General features: G+C 37.6%; 1 protein-coding gene across 5 annotated transcripts in view; it reads right to left on the bottom strand.

Annotated features, from left to right (window-relative positions):
* RGS17 (regulator of G protein signaling 17) overlaps positions 1 to 18,233 on the bottom strand; it is a 71,104-nt gene that overhangs the window by 17,950 nt on the left and 34,921 nt on the right. For 4 of the 5 annotated variants that reach the window (XM_014888369.2, XM_088161715.1, XM_088161713.1 and 1 more), the window contains exon 2: positions 11,764 to 11,907. In XM_014888369.2, the coding sequence (XP_014743855.2) occupies positions 11,764 to 11,882 (119 nt within the window). In that variant the 5' untranslated portion in view covers positions 11,883 to 11,907. Of the gene's footprint in view, positions 1 to 11,763; positions 11,908 to 14,055; positions 14,731 to 18,233 lie in introns of those variants that run through there. The other variant, XM_088161714.1, reaches the window with a different exon arrangement.

Here is an 18,233-nt window from a genome sequence, read left to right as displayed (position 1 = left end):
CAGGTTTCTTAGCCTTTTCTCACAGAAGAGTAGCTCCAATATTTTAATTATTTTAGAGGCCCTTTGCTGGAATCTCCAGTATACCCAGGGCTCTTACAATGAAGATCCCAGAACTGCATATAGTGCTCCAGGTGTGGCCAGTAGTGCCACAAACAACATATTTAAAAAGAATTGAGGAATATTTTGGGGGGACTACTTAAGAAATGCAATTATATTTACATTTCAGGATGACTTCAGAGTGAAGGGCAGAACTGTTCTCAAGGTCAATGCAGGTTTACATGAAAGAAGACTGGCCCTTTTAATGGACAGCCTTGCTGAACGCGTTGTTTTCTTCCTCTGCTCTTGTGTGACTTATTTCATCTTTCTACCTGCAGATATTGCAGCTCAGCAGGAGCTCAAAGGCAGATGGAAACTACCAGTGTGCACTGTACTTGAACTTCTGAAATAAAGGACAATATCTCCCTCAAACTTAGACTTGCACAAAGCAAAATTTGTAACTGTGCAAGAGAGGAAAGAATTAGTGATTTACAGCAATCTGACTTTCCTACTCTTTTTTATTTACTTACTTTATTTTTTTGTTCTGAAAATCTATAAGAAAATAAATTTTCTGTTGGATTTTACCCTCAAGAAATTATATTACTTTTACATACTGATAGCCACAACAGAAGTAATTACAACTTTTGTAAACAGTCCTTTCTAGGATATTTTTTTGAGATTTTTATTCTCATATGTGGAATGTAATTTCTGTACAGGTAAGAAACCCAAGGCTTGCCAAAGTCTGCTTACCAATGATTTCTAGTGGAGTTATTCTAGCTTTCTGTCATTAGTTTCGAGATTGCTGCTTTAGGCAGCAATTAGAGTTGCCGCTTTAGGCAATATTTAACTCAAGGATGTATTTCTCTCTTTAGGTCACCCAACAGCTCACTAGTCTAGCTGTCAGCTTCACTCCTTCCTTCAGAATATTATTACCATTCATATTCCATTTTGTATGATGGATACATTTAATTACTAGACAATCTGCAGTGTCCTTACTCCTGGCTACAGCTATTTCTCAAGCAATTCCTTCATATATTTGAGGCAATTAAAAGTGACAGTTCTGTACTGTTAACAAAAAATGGAAATTGCGTGCCTTTAAAGGGTAGCTAGATGAATAAAAGCCCTCAAAATCACTAGCAAGCAAGCCTAATGGTCTCAGCTAATTCTGATAAATGAGCCTAGTCTCAGTTTCTGTATTGGCTTTTTCGCTATTATTCTTGGTTTTCAGATATTAAAGTAGCAGCAACAGTAAAGAATTGAGCTTGAACAGGGTCACTACTTTGGTAATGTAGGCAGATTCCATAGATTTAGATGTAGTTTCCAAATGGGAAGGGATGCCTGGAAACATTCATACTAAATTCACATTTTTCTTTCTGTAAGGTGTTGCAAAGTAATCCAGTTAAAGAGAGCTTTAGGAAATTTCAAAGGTTATTTCCTACTATGATGTTTATGAACACCATATTTTGTGAAATTAGCCTCAACTGAACTAGTTTATGCTTATCTACTTCACAGTCAAGCAAAATGGGGAATCTCACACTTTACATTCTTCTACATAACAAACAGGATTGAGACCCTCTGTGCCAGTCTGTGTATATTACAGACATCTGCTTTGTTGGTGCTGGTTTCCAAATTTTGTTAGACAAGGCCCTCATCTGGGAAGCACTTTCAGCATGGATGTCAACAAGAAGTGAAATTAGCCATTCCTTCATAATGGGTGCTCAGCACCTGCCAGTATCTGTCCCTCAACCAGAGCTGCCATCTAGACAAATATATGTGCTATGGAATTATCAAGGGTGACTAGACAAGACTCATATCTCCTTTGCCTTTCTAACTCACATAATGAATGTCTGACCCACATTTCTAGTGAGACGATCTCCATCTAATAAGTGCTTCCTACTAGGGGTCTGGACTAATTTCCATGAAATAGTATCATTTTTTCTCTTTAAAGACATTTATTCCTTTTTTAACTGGCATTTTAAACCGATTCGGAATTATGCAGTTAAAAAATAAACCTATGTAAGATGGAAATTCTGCTGCTGAGATTTTAGTAGCCTAAATTTTTTCCCCCCTTTTGGTTTGGAACTACAGGCTGCAGTTATTCTTGCAGATAAAATGGTCTGCGCGAGTCCTGAGGTTGACTGGCAACACACAGCCCCAGTCCACTAAAGACCATACCTAAAACAGGGTTTCTGCACCTGCCACAGTCCACTGGCTGAGACTGGACTTTGGCAATGGCCAAATCTCTGCCAGGAAGTTAACACTTGCTAACAATTTACTGTACAGGCTGACTGTAGCCCATTAGACTCTGGACCTGTTTAGTTTACTTAGTGGTATAGACTCTGTCAGTGTGTTTAATTTGGATAAGGGTGTTTTGCTATTGTTTTTGCATGTTGAATATTAAAGTTCTTATTATTCCACAATGAATAAAGTACAGAGGGTTTGCAAGGGGACTTTGGCACATTTAAAATGTCACGATCTATTAACCTGACTTACTTTAGGTAGTATTTTAATCTGACCCATTGTGACCTTTCACGTGCTTCTCTGTTTATGGGGTATTCCCTGGACTTCAGAGTTAATGCATCTTTTCTAAATACCTAATTGCAAATTTGTCATAAGAAAACCAAAAGCAGTCCAAACCCTTTCAGGGGAGATTTCAAAGGCTCCAAATTCCTAATATCTGTAAATAATAGCATAAGCTGGACTCAGGCATTCTTAGCACTCTTTATTTTTTTTCTTTTCTCCACAGCAACAGTCAAGCTGTGCTCTGGTGACAGAAAATCTGTCATGACATTATGAATCTTCCTCTAGCCAGTGTTCCACAGACATCAAGCTGAACAGCATTTTGGCACAGGCAGGTGGGAAACGGGTATGAGGGGTGAGGGAGAGCCAAGATGCTGATGCTCTGAAGCAATCCATCTCTTAAACAGCCTCAGAGGAGGCATCAAGCTGCTTTTCACCAGTGGAAGTGATTCTGCCACTGCTTTCTCTCCCTCCAGTGTCCTCAAGAGCAGCTGTCCCTGAATACACTCTTGTTTGCTGTGCCAGGCCAGAATCAAGATAATTTTCTAAAGTTAACTAGATTTAGTCTGCTCTCTCCTTCTAAGGAGCTACTGTTGGTATCTTTTGCACCACTGAATTAGAATGAGCCTTGTGTAATCCCAAATCCCCTCTGAGCATGTATTTATTTTTCAATTTAGAAGAACTGCAGTTCTGATTTTTTCCACTGTAATTTTCTTTACAGAAATGTTTGCTTGAAATACGACTATTTTCTGCAGTTAGAGTGATCAGGGGTTTGCATTTTAGTAGTATTACACACAAAGGAATCTGCATTTCATTTGTGAATCTTCAGAAAAAAATAATTTAAAATTTGCTAATCTATTATGTTTACAATCTACTCATTCTCTAACCTGCTTGTGTTATCACAGATGGGGAAAAATATCAGTAAACACATAAGCCTCCATCTGTTCCTCAAAATGAAATGAACTTTCAAAGTTTAAATTATTAGGAATAAAATCTTGATACTAGGAAAGCTTGGCATAGAAAGCCCAGGGCTGGTTTTGATGTTAATGAGGATTCTACCACTGGCTTGTGATGAATGTCAACAGAATCAGCTGCAGAAGAAGCTGTTGCTCCACTCTTTGCATTAGCCTTCTATTTTAATTATTTTATTATTGGGAGAAACAAGTTTTCCTCATACCTTTGAAAACAGAAACATTTATCAGTTTGCATGGACTTAGTTTACAGTGTTAAAAGTTTTTTCAACGCAGAGTTCTTGGTTGGAAACTAATTTAGAATTATTTATATATGCTGAACATCTGTGTTCTTTGTGCTACCACCATGGTAGACTGGCAGCATCTTAGTGATTACCCCTTTGCACCACTTGCCAAAATAAATGCAGTGTGTAGCTTACAGCTTTCTCCCAGAGAAGGACATTTTAATTTACTTTACATGTCTCAGAAAGCAATGGCCTGCATCAAATCTACTTTGTGGCAAATCTCCTGTGGAAATCCCTTTCTGGTCTGGGAGCTGGTGGCTTACTGTCCTTGCCCCCGTTCCAAGGCTGTGCAAGAGCTTGTGCTCCCACAGGAATTTGGAGGTAGGTACAAGAGGCTGAGAAAAAAAAGGAAAAAGACAAAAGGTGCTTGGATTAAGGGATTTCTTAGTTGCTTTTTGATGAGGAGAGGTGAGATATATTTGATTAATTCAGAAGAGGACTCCATAGTGACTGAGGCAGGTTTTAATGAGACTCAATAAATTAACTATACGCTTACTTTAGTTGTTTTTACATTCAATTTCTGTTTTCTTTCTAAAGTCCTTCTGGTTTGCCAATAACATCTTGTTTCCCTGCATTCACATCTTACTCTCTAGAAGCAGATGCAGGAAAAATTATAGACTACTAATTAGGAGCAGTTAGCATATCTGTGAGCCCACCTACCTTTGCACCTTGTGGCAAAAAATGTGTCCTCCTCTTTTGAAAAGATCTGCTTTCACAGGGAGTTGCAAAAAGTGGTCAAAGCTGCCTTTACTTACCAGCTCTGGAGCTTTGGGATAAGCTGTGTATTGAATCATGTATGAGGTAAATTTGTGGTCTGGCTCAAGGAGAGAGCAGACTTCCAGGAATTATTAGGCTAACACTGACAATCTGGCCCAGTGTCACAGAAGGGTACAAGCCTAGAGGTTGGCAAGTCAGGCTGTGTTGCCCTAGGAGAGTTGTGTAAGCAAGCATGCACAGAGCCACCTGTCTCCAGCCTGCCCTGAGGATCTAAACTTCCATAAATTTCCAGCAAAATCACTTCCCCTGTCTTAATTGTAAAGGAGAAAGAGCTTATTAAATTTCATACTTATTAGGAAGACATGCTTCCCCGCTCTGATTTTTTTTTTTCAGTTTAGAGATCATCCTTTTCTTTTGCTTTAAAGGGAAAAGAAATGCTTAACTTGGATAGTATTTTATAAGCACTGTTAACTTACAGAAGTATAAAAAAAACAACTTGACAAGCTATTTATTTTTAGTGTGTATTCTGATTATTTTTCCAAATGCTGAGAATTTAATTCGTTTATTTTAAGTATCTCAGGGAACCTTGAGAGGCCCATTTCTGAGGACTAGATATTTAAATCCTCAGTCCACACTCACTCCACGGTGCATTCCATCAACAACAGGAATGTCTGCCAGCTTTCTCTCATGGGCTCAGCACTGAGGATATGTGGATTTAAAGACAAGGTGATTTAAGACTGATTTTCATCAATATCATGTTCAGTAGCTTGTGTGACAAACCAGATAATGGATTTTATCCAGCTATAAATACTACCATTCAAGAACTGGTACTACTTTCCTAAGAAAGCATCAATGCTGCCCATTGCACTCTGATAATCAGATGATACTGTCCCATAGTTGCAAAAAGCACGAGTTCCTAAGCCTTCTCTCCCTCAGAGTAAATTCTTCTCCAGAAAAGAGATGAAATGTTTTCATCTTTGACCTCTGCAATAGCAAGTGGTAAAAATGTAAGGGTGTTCTGTGATATTTTAAAGTATGAAAAGGCTCAGATTGGAACATCTTTTCCTATTAAATATTTTTAAAAATATCACCTTCTATTTCAGTAAAATAAAGTACAGTAGCCTGCACTTCTGTATTCTGTACTCTGCACTAGAGTAAAAAAAAATCCTGATGCACCATCCCATATTTGTTTTTTCACAGATGTGATGTTTTGAAAAAGTAAAACAGGGAATGAAGTACATTTGTTTCAAAAGTGTTGTCCTATGTGTTCAGGGATGAAAAGAAGAATTAAAAACAAAACTAAAAGCCAAAATACATTTTTCAGAATCAGTGCTTTTGTTTCAAAGATAAATATTCTTGCCAGAAGCTTTAACAAAATTCTGTAGCCTGGGTGACTTTTTTTGCAGCAGTCCACCTCTAGTCTGATCCTAGTATAAAAAGTTCTGCTGCAGACAGACATGGGAAGAAAGATATGGGTTTTGTTTTTGACATACTTATGAACATGTAGCTATAATTTATTGCATTAATTTTTTTTCCATCCTTTCTTTGCTTCTCTGTCTTTCAAACTTTCTACCACAGTTAAATAAAATAAAGCAGCCATGACTGTAGCCCCCAGAAAATATCTTGTATAGACTCATGCAAAGTCTTGGCACAATTTTTTGATAGCAAACTAATATTGAATATGCCAAAAAAATATTATTCTTCTCAAATACTAAAGAGGTGGGAAGTGGGGAAAAAAAAAAGAAAAAGAAAAGAGTGGATGTTTTTGTTTAGTTTTTTTTTCCATTTAGAGCATACTGTTTATTAGGTGGATAACACTAGAACCCCATCGAGAACAAATATTAATGCAATTTAAAATTGTTCTTAGAACTATCTCTCCCATTTCATATTCATGGCACAAGCGACAGAAATATTTTCTTGTAGGCCCAAGTAAACTGTGAAACTCTTGCAAGGAAAATGTTCTCTTTAATAAAGAAAAATATTTGTGTAGCAACGTCATCAGGAAGAAGTTTCAGAGTAACTCACAGCAATCACAGACAAGTTATAAGAATTGAGGAGAGAGGTTTCTTGCCAAGAGCAACTCTTGTTTACTGCCAACATGGCAAATACTCTATCTTCCCTGGAATCTCTTGTGTGTGGGAAACTCTCTTCCACAAGTCTTCAGCAGTTTTAATGGTTACATTTTTGGGTAAAGGCCTTTCAGCTCACTCACTTCAATCGAGCTACAAGTGAAGCTAAGTGATCATCTTCACTTATCCCCTGGAAGCCTTTTCATGTCCCCCAGACTGCCATGCTGCTAAGGTCTCTTGCAGGGTAGATGTCAGATCCCATCTGAGCCTTCTGTGTACAATAAAAGGAGACAGATTATTGGGCACCAGAGTGTCCCACAGTTTTCAAATTCACTGAGCACCTTATGAAAAGAAGAGGGGATAAAAATATATGACTCCTGTTCTTGGTAGGACACAAAGAAGGAAGCAAAATAAAATCAGCAGAAAAGCCAACCTCCCTGTGCTATTGCCTGAAAGCTTTTTTTGAAGAATGTAATTTACAAGTGCTTGCAAGAAAACAACTAGTTGCATGTCTGCTCAGGAAGCTGGAGTAATGCATTGCTAAATAAGGTCGGGGAGGTGAAATAGCAGGCTTACTCCTCTAACCTTGCCAAAGTGAGCTCAAAACTATGAAGTCCCAGCTCTAAGTACTAAATGGGCAACTCTCTAGAGAAAGTGTAATAGACGAAATTATGGACTGTCATGTTAGAAGACTTAGTGCAAATTTTGCAAGTCTCAGGCTACTCAAGTCATTGAAATTATGCCTTGTAAGAAAGCACAGTCTTCTCTCCTCTGTTGAAATGGAGCTTTGCAGAAGATTAAGACATTCAGTCCAGGACCATAGGTACATGACTGGTACTCGTCTGTTAGCTACCTTAATTAAGCAGTCTTTTAGGCACTTTAGAGTGCCTAAAATCTGTATCTGGTCAGTGACGAGAGGAAGCTCTATACAAAGTCTTCACAGGGATGTACCATCTGCTTCTGCTGTAAGGGGACAAGTGTTTCCTGTGGGGAACTTCAGAAGCACTTTATTTTTTTTTCACTGAGGAAGACTAGTGTTTCCTTCACTACTTGTACAGAAACAAGTTCAGAGCTTGAACTAGTTGGGTAATGTCATGAGCATACCTATTAAAATAAAATAGCCATCTTAACAGTCCTGTTAATCTCCATTCTTCTTCAATCTGAGCAAAGCTTATTAATAAGTCTTGCTTTGTCCCTGTAAACTGAGCAATTTACTATCCTGATGATTATTAATGCCAATAGATGTACTAAGTCTGACTTGGATGTAATTAATTTTTTTCATAGGAATCCTTATGGTGCTATGTTTTGGATTTTTGACCAAAACAATGTTGATAACACATGAATGTTATAGCTGCTGCTGAGCAATCTCTGCACAGCATCAAGGATTTCTCTGTTTCTCACATTGCCTTGTCAGTAGCCCGGCTGGGGGTGCATAAGAAACTGAGGGGACACAGCTGGGACAGCTGACCACAACTGACCAAAGGGATATTCCATACCATATGACATTGTGAAGCAATAAAAGCTGCAGAAGAAAAGGAAGAATGGAGGTTGAAAGTTCTAGCATCTGTTTTCCCAAGTCACTGTAACATGTGAGGGATCATGGTTTTCCAGAACATGGCTGAACTGATGGGAAGCTGTGAATGAATTTTTTGTTTTGCTTTACTTGTGCACACAGCTTTGCCTTATCAATTAAACTCTTTATCTCAATGAAAGAGTTTTGTCGCTTTCATTTCTCTGATTTTCCTCTCCATTCTGCTGGTGAGGAGTGAGTAAACATCTGCTTGGGGTTGAGCTACCTACAGGGATTATCCCATAACAATAGAGAAGTCCTCCAAATAGTTGTTAAGAAAGATATATTAGAGAAAAACAAACAAACAAACAAAAAGTTTTTAATAAGATGTACCAAATAATTGCTCCAAGTTTTTGCTTTTAACAAATTTCTATTAGGCAAGATACTATTTCCTCAAGCAAAGGTGTGAATATTTGCCTGTGATGTTGTGCAAACAGAAGACTTAATGCCTGTTCTGATTTTAACATGGGGTAGAACAGAAGAAAACAAACACCACAAAATTCACAGAAGATATTTTCAGAATTCTAATGATTAATTTGGATATAGGAACTATTGAACTAAGTCTTTGAACACTAAAAAGGTAATTTTTTTTACTAAAATCTGCACATACGCCTCTCATTTCTGGGAATGGTGAAGAAGTTGAGGAAATAAGCTGTTAGTGATGTAAGAGCTATCATCAGTCACACACAGATGGAAAAGCTGAAGAAAATTTGAATCTTGATAGAACATTCCCTTCCCCATTAATGAATCCAGCAACATTAGACAGGTATCTCTTGAGAAATTCATGTTACTCAAATACAAAGACCGGTGGAACTAGGGAAAGCATGTAATTACATTAGGTCCATAGAACCTGTTACAGTTGTTGATTAGGATTTTCTATTACAGAGAACTACCCTAGAGAATTAATTACCTAGAATCCCCTATATATGAGAGAGCAATAAAGTTAGTTACTTTAAAAAAAAATACTATTATTTTTGTAATTTTTTAGTGTAGACAACTGAGGCAAGAACAGTAACCTGTACTCTTCTTGGACAGTTCTGATTTACGAAACAAATTTGGCATCACAACCAACAACAGTTACTTCATTTTAAGTGAGATTCTGAAATATTTCATATTGCATTTTTCAAAGTTTTGTCCCACGTTTCCTCTAATGGAGTTTCCACTACAGAATCATAGAAGTTAAAGCTGTAAAATACTTATTACATCACCTTTTCTGCCTTTTTAATTTAGCAAACATGAGTGATGTAACTATTCCTTTGACCACTTATTTGACTGAATCTTGAAAACTTGCTAACAGGATTTCTCCATGCTCTGTCTAATCTACTTTGCAAAAAAAATCTCAACGTCAAGCCCTGAAAAAGACAGTAAAAACAATTACTAGAGCAGCTGAAGGTACATCCTATGTTTTAAATCAATAATTACTCTAATTTAGGTTTAATGGGCATAAGTTGTTTATGTATATAACTATATTGCCTTCTAAGGACTAGAGGCACTCCAAGGGTCACAAGAGTTTCAAAATAGAGTATCATTGTCAAATTTAGTATTTCTTGAGTTGCAGCATGCTTAAAAAATGAAATCAGTTATCATTAAATTTTAGAAATTAGACTGATATTTTATTGAATTCTATTGCTAGTATATGAATATTATTCATATTGATAGTATATGAATATTATTCATATTCTAGTATGCAAGGCAAAAGCCAACCCTAGCTGTACATGCACAGTGATGGCCTTTATTTTCATTCAGGAAAGAGATGTTGTATTCAGGGTGGATAATTCCATGAAAACATCATCTCTGGGGTTGTTAAAAATAAGCAGAGTGGTAGGAATTAGTAAGAAAACTCAAGAGCAAACACAAAATATGGTGCACCCATGTCTCAACCACAAAAGCAGATCTAGTCACACATGTCAGACAGGAAATAGTAAAATAGGAAAGGCACATAAATCGACCAAGGTAGGTAAGTAAATGGCACAGATAAGGATAAATCATGGTCTGGGTCAGTTTCTGTATCATAGAGATTAAAACAGACAAGACTGTGGAAATAAAAACAGCTGAAGGGAGATATGAGAGAGCTCTGTAAAATCTTGACCATCCTGGGAACGATTAGTCACTGTTCTTCACATAAGAACAAGGAAGTATCAAATGAAATTATTTTCTAGTAGGTTAACACAAATAACAGGGAGTAAGTAATACTTCACGGAGTGCATAGGCCCATTGTAGAATTTATTGCTAGAGGGAGCCCTGGATACCAAAAGTTTAGATGAGTTCAAGAAGTTGCTTCAGAAAATGGTTTGACAAATTAAGGAAAGAAAATTCCACCAAGGTCTATAAACCACTCAGAAATGAACTCTGGGCCAGGAAATCCCTAAGGTGCAGATTGACAGCTGTGAGATATTTTAATGTGGGTAGTTTGAGAAGGTGCATATCTACTTGTTTTATCCTTATCTTTTGGTATCTGATAGAGGTCATTTCCTGAAACAGGATACTGAGGCAAATGAATCTCTGGCCTGTAACACTATGGCTAATATTGTGCCCTTGTCCCAGAGCAGAGACAAAAGTGACAATACACTCTCTCTTTGCTTAATGTTTAATACACTTCCACCTATTTCTCAATATGGATTGAACATATTGCAAAATAACTTAGTAAATCATGAGTTCTGGCTCATCCTTGCTCCAAATATACTCTGCCTTCCGGTGAAACTGGAAGTAACAGCCAAGGCAGGTCCACCCTGCTAATGCCTCCAGGATGTGGCAGTATCTTGGAAAAAACACCTGTCCCATTTGGTACCTAGTGCATGTATGACAGTATGTATTTTTAAATATAATGAAGCAAATAGCCTCATATTTTAGACTGGGGCCAGATGGCTGATTGAAGTGAAAATGACACAGCTACACAAAGGAATGGTCACTCTGAAAAAACTGAACTGTTGATATGATGCACGGGCTCTGAACAGTACTGCATGTCATTTACCTTCTATTTCAATACTGTGTTCATGAAAAAAAAGAAATATAGATCTGATGTTACTCATGACACTGAGAATTTAAAGCTATTTCTGAAACTGACTTTAAATCTTTGACTTTGCAAGTGAACTCTTTGTTGAGGAAAGGACAAGCAGCCCCTAAAATTATGCCACTCCATTTAAAAGATAAAGTGGAATTTAAGGCTCAGGTTTTCAGATTCACAATATTTATATTAGTAATATAACAGGACACCACATATTCACATTTATGACCATCTCCCTTTTATTCTCCTGAATGCAGAGAACTACACTATCAAAAGTACAAGCAGAAAAAGAATATTTTGAATGCAAGCTATAAAATATTAATTATTGAATCTCTCACTCACAACTACAAGTTTTACAGCTGAAATTTCCTTATTTATTTATGGCTTAAGTAGGATAAATATAGCTTGAATTTACTATTCCTTCCTCTTCCCCATCACAACATGTCCAACCAAATCAGGGAATATTGAAGTCAAATTTAAAGTGAAAAACTAAATTGTGTCTCCTCTCCCAGAAGTTAACACGTTCCCAGTGCTTTCCATTCTCATAATTTACCTGTGGTTGATATGGAAGCAAATATACTACAGGACATACCATGAACAGCTGCAGCAACAGCACCAACAAAAGCAACATGTGTTGTTGGGCCTTTGGTTTCCAGGTGCTTGAGACACAGCTGATGTTCCTTCATTTTGTGACTGCTGCCTCTTTCTCATTTCAGCTACTTCAGTGCCCAAGTGGCTATAAGAACACAGACATAAGAGATGTACAGAATTACTACAGACCGTCATAAATTACATTCACATTTCTACAGCAATGTCTGATGCAACTGGTTCTCACAGCTCATGGTAACAGAAGCACATGACCATCACCTGAGCCAGCCAAGAAACAGTGCCATTGTGTTAAAAGCAGTTTCCAGAAGACCAAATCTCAGTGACACACTTACACTCCTGTGCCACTGAATCATGCCCATTCTTACTGCTTTGGCTGGACTCACAGAGCTGTTTATTATCAGTGTTTTTAACAGCAAGCCATACAGCTTTTGTAGCACTTGGGACAGACTGCCTTGTTCTTTACCATAGGACTATCACAGCTGTTTCTGTTGTACTAAATATACAGCTAAAAATACAGCAGGATGATTATTCACCTTAAACGTGAGTTGGAAAGTGATTTTTTTTTTTGCTTTTTGACTTCTTTAGTCTATGCTGGACCAATGACATTGATGCAAATGATCAAGGGCAACCATCTGGTAAGGGCCAAGATTTTTATATGCCATAACTGAGAGGCTTGTTACTTAAGAGTTATTCTTGCTAAATAAAATGAATAACAAATATGTATTTATAAAATACTTTTTAACCTTTGAGACTATTTTCTGGTCACAGATCTTTGCTCATTGCCAGCTTTTCCTAGATTTTATTAGGCCAAGATTTTGTTCCTCCCAGTGACTTAAAATATGCAGCTGGAAGCAGTACGCCATGCATTATGTAATCTTCAAAAGAAGTTAAATATTTACTTTTAAGTTACATTATTAGGAAGGTTTAGATATCAGGGTCCTTCTAATGGCTCAGATCTTTGTACAACAACTATAGGTTTTCCAGAGTAATGGCTAGTACAAAAATATAAAGTTTAGTACTTTTGCCTTTGAAAAAGTACTAACAGATTACTGTGGGGAGGAGCTTGGTTTAAAACAGAAGTGGATAGAGATGGCCTGGTGTCAGCAGCGTGCACTGTGCTCCACACTTCCAGGGCATCTTGCTACAACCAAGAGTGCTGGGGAAAGGCAAAATCTGATTTATTTGCCACCTGGTTACACCATGCACAGACAAAGAGACATGCCACTACATGCACTCAAGCAACAGCTGTGAGAATTTTTATTTACATGGTTGTCAAAACTCCCAAGGTTTTTATTCTGCAATAGTGTCCTTCTAGACAGCTTACACACAACCACACACAGCAAGGATACTAAACTTCAGAATTCACACTCATGCTCTAAAACTCAAGGTTGGTGGTTATTTTGGCTTCTTGTATAGCTACCTTTTCCATGTATACTGTCACTGAGGAGAACCAAGTAATTTCTGAAGTGTTTGGTCAAATCAAACAATGAAGAACCATTTAACTATCATTGGTAGGTGCACCTGCTTATGCTACTGATATTAATTATGGTTTACAGCTGTTCTTGAAAATTAAAATGACATGCAAACAAAACCCACACCTTTTTTTCATGTCAAATGCAAACTTCTGGTGTTAGCAAGGGATGCTCTGGTGTAATTGGATAACTGCCCATATTTTTTCAATAGATAGGAAGGAACGAAAACTGTTGAAGCATAATATGTAGCTCAGAGAGCAAGTGACAGTATGAAGTCTCTTTCTACAAATTACAGTGCAGAACTTCTGCTGACTGTGCATGATGCAGTTAAATTATTGCATAGATAGGTGTCATGCTACGAATTGAGTTTTTTTCAGCAAGGTTAAAGGAATTAAAGCCAAATATTTTCAAATGGAGCATTTGTTTCTTTTAAGTAAGATAGTGATTCCAGAAATATTTGTACAACAAAAAAAACCCCAAAATTAGTTTCAGAAACCCGTAAGTTACTCATATTTAGACATTTGGTGGACTGTAATCCCATTTGTTCAACCTGTGTACCCGAAGTCAAGCATTTTTTTCACCATTTTAACTATATATATATATAAATATATATAGGCTAGAATATGTAGCACTATAAATAAAGAGGACAGGGTGAAGGTTATCCATTCAGACATGATGATGACCATTGGTAACTTTGCTGTAGTTTCACAAAAAATTTACCACACCACAAGATGCTGCTGCTGCTAAAATAAATATCCCTCTCCTTTTTCTCCTGCACAGCTCACAGTCACTCATTCCCTCACCTGAGCTGTCCCCCTTCTCTGTGTTGGCAGTAGCATTTGTACAGGTAGCTGGTGAATTTGATAAAAGAGTAGGCATGATTGAAATTTAATCTAGAGGGAAAAGAAAAATAATAGGTTTAACTTGCTTCAAGAGACTTTCTCATTTACCTTCGGAAGAGAATGAGATGTGAGCACTTGGACAGAGCAGGGGAGAAAAATGAATATCAAGCAGGCAAGGAGAACATGGGGATCATTTTATTCCATTCCTGCTCATACTGTCAGCCAGTGATGCTGAAATGCGGGAATTATGCAGCTGCAGAAAGGTGAAATCTACAGCTGCAGTTCCCAACACACAGAATATGGCAGAGAGGGACAGTCAGGAGTGGGGTTTCACTGGGATGGTTCACACCTTCAATCCTGCCCAGCAACCTCAACCACTGAAAAGTCTCCAGCATTTATCTTTTGGTATGAACTACCGTGGCCAACTGTTTCAGAGGTTTGCAAGTCTGGCAGGACACAGAATTGTGAGGAAATATGGCTCTCCATTGTAGAGCATTTCAGAAGAAATGGCTTCCTCCAAGATTGCATGGAGTTAGTCTAGCCAGCCTTTAGAGCAGAGCTGCTTGCTTTGCCATGTTCTAACAGCTTTGGAGTATGGGGAGGCACATAACTCATCCTCTTTCTGGCCATGTATTATTCATTATTTGGTGAAGGAAGAGGGCAGTCCTTGATAGCAGGTAAAGTTACATTTATCTATTTAGGCCGTATTTGAGAAAAAAAAAAAAAAAGAAACTGATAAAAGAAAGAAAAGAATCATAGAGTCAGAATCATAGAATGGCCTGGGTTGGAAGGGACCTGAAAGATCATCTGGTTCCAATCTCCCTGCCATGAGCAGAGACACCTTCCATGAGACCAGGCTGCCCAATGCCCCATCCAACATGGCCTTGAACAATGCCAGGGATGAGGCATCCACAACTTCTCTTGGCAAACTTTTCCAGTACCTCACCACTCCACAGTAAAGAATTTTTTTCCTAAGGAAGGAAGAAAGGAAGAAAGAGTGAGCAACATCCCCAAATCCTGTATGTACATGCAAGGAGATTCTGGCTCTAACACAACAAAGCATTAATTGCAATGCCAGCAAAATGCTGCAATGGAATATATTTTGAAATGGGTTGTAAACACGGATATTATATAGTGGGACTATCCTTAGCTTCCCAGTATAATGGGGAAAGATCTTACTGGCACAGTGGAAAAAGCTGCATTTAATCCATTTCTCTCCTTCCCACAGCTGACACTGGTGTTCACGTTGAACCTTGCTGTGTCTCATGGTACAAAGAAAGTGATTTTGCTTGGCATGTCTGGGGCTCAGCTCAATAAAAGCATGAGGCTGAAACTTCAAGCAATGGAACAGTGTTCTCATTGAATACATGAAGTGTTCACTTAAGCAGTGGCTGAAGTCAAAGTCATCAGCCCTGTTCTTCTGTTTGTCTTACTTTCTCTCAAAGAGCTTTAAGTTGAAGTCTATAAGAAATATGAAAAACCCACCTTGTGATGCAAAACTATTGCATTTAATGAGGATGTAGTTGGACGGGTGGAAACTTTAGTTTCATGCTTGTTTTGGTTGGATTTCATGTTTCATGTTTTATTTGCAAATACCAGATGTCATCTACGCAAAACAGTAATTGATTCCATTAGATTATTTAGGATGCAGAAACAGGAATATCTTAATTCTTGGCTATATTTAGAGACTGAGTAGACAGAGGGTTTATATTTGGTGCCTTGGTACAAGGCATAAAAAAGAAATTTAGAATCTTTGATTCAGCAAGTCACTCTGATGAGATGAACAATTTTTCTGAAGTGTGAAAGTTAGTACTTAATTGTGAAGGTCTAGAATGTTGTGAACTGGTTCTGACTAGACTTTCCAGAATAATAATACAAATAGTACACAATATCTCCAAGATCTCAGTTTGCCTTTTAGCTTTTTCACTATTTTCATTCTTCCTGAGACCTTCTTGCTTGGCAAAAGTACCAGGTGGTGAAGGTGGGCCTTTTGTCCAACTGAATGGTTTTTCTCCTTGGTACACTCAGACCATCACGTCACAGGTATCAATTTCTTCTGATAGTTTTGCATCTGGTTCTTTGCCTCCATTTGGTGGCATGGTTTACTAACTGTGTTATGATTTCCATTTGTACTGATAGGAAATAGGAAAAGTATTGGAGCTTGCTTGACTGACCCATTCTCTTGGGGGTGTGTTGGTATTATGGCCCTTTGAGCAATCCCATAACCATGGAAGACTTCATTTTGCAGAACATCTATTGGCCCTACTCTGTAGCTGAGGAAAGGAACCTAAGGGTACAGCAACTGTTTATTATACCAGTTATGAGACAGGTGGCTCTTGTAAGTTGTAGAGCAAGAAAGTCTGTGCAACTCTGAGTATATCTTCAATCTTGCAGTGCTGGAAGATTATGAATACTAAAAAACCCTTAGAAATTTGGAGTAAGGTTTCCTATTAGTTCTGGAACCAATGGCACAAGAATCTATTTCTGTGTTTAGATAGTGTAATTACCCATTACCTATTAAGGTAGGCAATTCCACTGCTTTCCCAGGAGTAATTATTACAGAAATCCCCTTGTGTGCAGAGCACTGTCTTGGGAAGACTGCTCAAAAGAAATAACTGATGGGAAAATTATTTAGTTTATTACATTTATACCTGGGAAGGCCTATTGAATACAGACTACGGCCCTTTCAAATTCCACAGAGTACCTCTAGAAAATGAAAAGAAGGCAATTTCTGAATTGTTGCACTTCCCTGACTCTCCACCTCCTGTAGGATTTGTGCTAAGTTTTAGATAGGTTTTAAAGCATTTTCCCCAGAGATTTCTAAGTTATTGGACATGGCAAAAAACACAGGCTGCATCATTTAAATAATTTAATTTGATATCTCTCTTCTGATGAAGAGATTTTTTTTTTTCATTTTTCTTCCCCTGGCCTTAAAAGATGTCATTGCAGTACTGCAATTTTCCAAATCTTTGACACTGTCCCATCAGGCCCTCTTTGATGTTTTGGAGCCTCCCCTTGCACATGATCTCCTTGTAATAATTTCTGTCCCCTCTTAGCATTGAGAAGGCATTCCCTAGAGAAGCTCCTGCACTATGAACCAGAGAAAAAACTCCACAGGGGATTAAGAAGAGTTTCTATCTTATCTTTTGGAACCATTATCTAATGGCTGTTTTCAAAGAGAGGGTGAGGATAAACATGCACCGTTTTATACAGCAAGGAAGTGGCATTTTGTCTTTTGTTGCAGGTAGGACATCTAATGGCTAAAATTTTGGGACAGAATTGGTGCAGAATCAGCTAGAGCAATCTGTCCTTTTTCAAACTTTGCAACAGGCAAGAAAGATCACCTTGAAAAAGAAAGGTGCAGTCAATGACTTAAGGATATATGGGGTGATTTACTCCGCAGGCAAGAAACTTGGCCCCTAAAATATCTTTTTCTGTGATTTATCACATCAGTTTTCCCACATTGCTTTACTTCTTTTGACTTTGAAAATAAAGGGTCAAAACCTCAACCATGTAATTTATACAAATTCATACCTTATATCAGTTTATTTCAGACCCAGATGTGATTCTATCAATCTCTTAACAATACTTGTTTTCACTGTCTTTACTGGCGTTCACTTGATTCTTAACAAGGATTGTTTTTAAGTTTAGGGATTTTGAAAGCCTTTAAAACCCAAGTGTTAAGGTAGGCAATATCCATTTAAGACCCATCCAAGCTTCAACTGTAAGAACCAAAATGTACACTGAGGAAAGATTTGTATCCTGTGGATTTAAGACTTCAAACTACCATTTTAGAATATATTCCATATATTTGGAAAATCTCAACGTTTATTAGAACAGAGCTACATTAACACTTGCTTGAATATTTTAATGAGTTGTTTGGGCATAATTGGATGGCCTTTACAAAATTTTGATTGTTTGCTTGGGTTGTAGTTTCCTAAATAGTCGGTAGAAGAGTGACAAAGATAACCCTGAAACACTGTTGGTTTTTTTTGTTTTGTTTTTTTCTTTTTTTTTTTTCAAACAGTCAGTTTTCATTAGTCAGTCAATTTTTAATATATAGACTAGTTTTTAACTTGAAACACTAAGCAAAAACCCTCAGAGAATTCTGCAACGTGACATATCTAATGATCTGCGAT

This window comes from Sturnus vulgaris, chromosome 3 (genome assembly GCF_052056855.1).
Source record: "Sturnus vulgaris isolate bStuVul1 chromosome 3, bStuVul1.hap1, whole genome shotgun sequence".
In the NCBI taxonomy this organism is placed as follows: Eukaryota; Metazoa; Chordata; class Aves; order Passeriformes; family Sturnidae; genus Sturnus; species Sturnus vulgaris.
The sequence above is the reverse complement of the archived record's forward strand: the minus strand, read 5'-3'. Positions and strand labels throughout refer to the sequence as shown.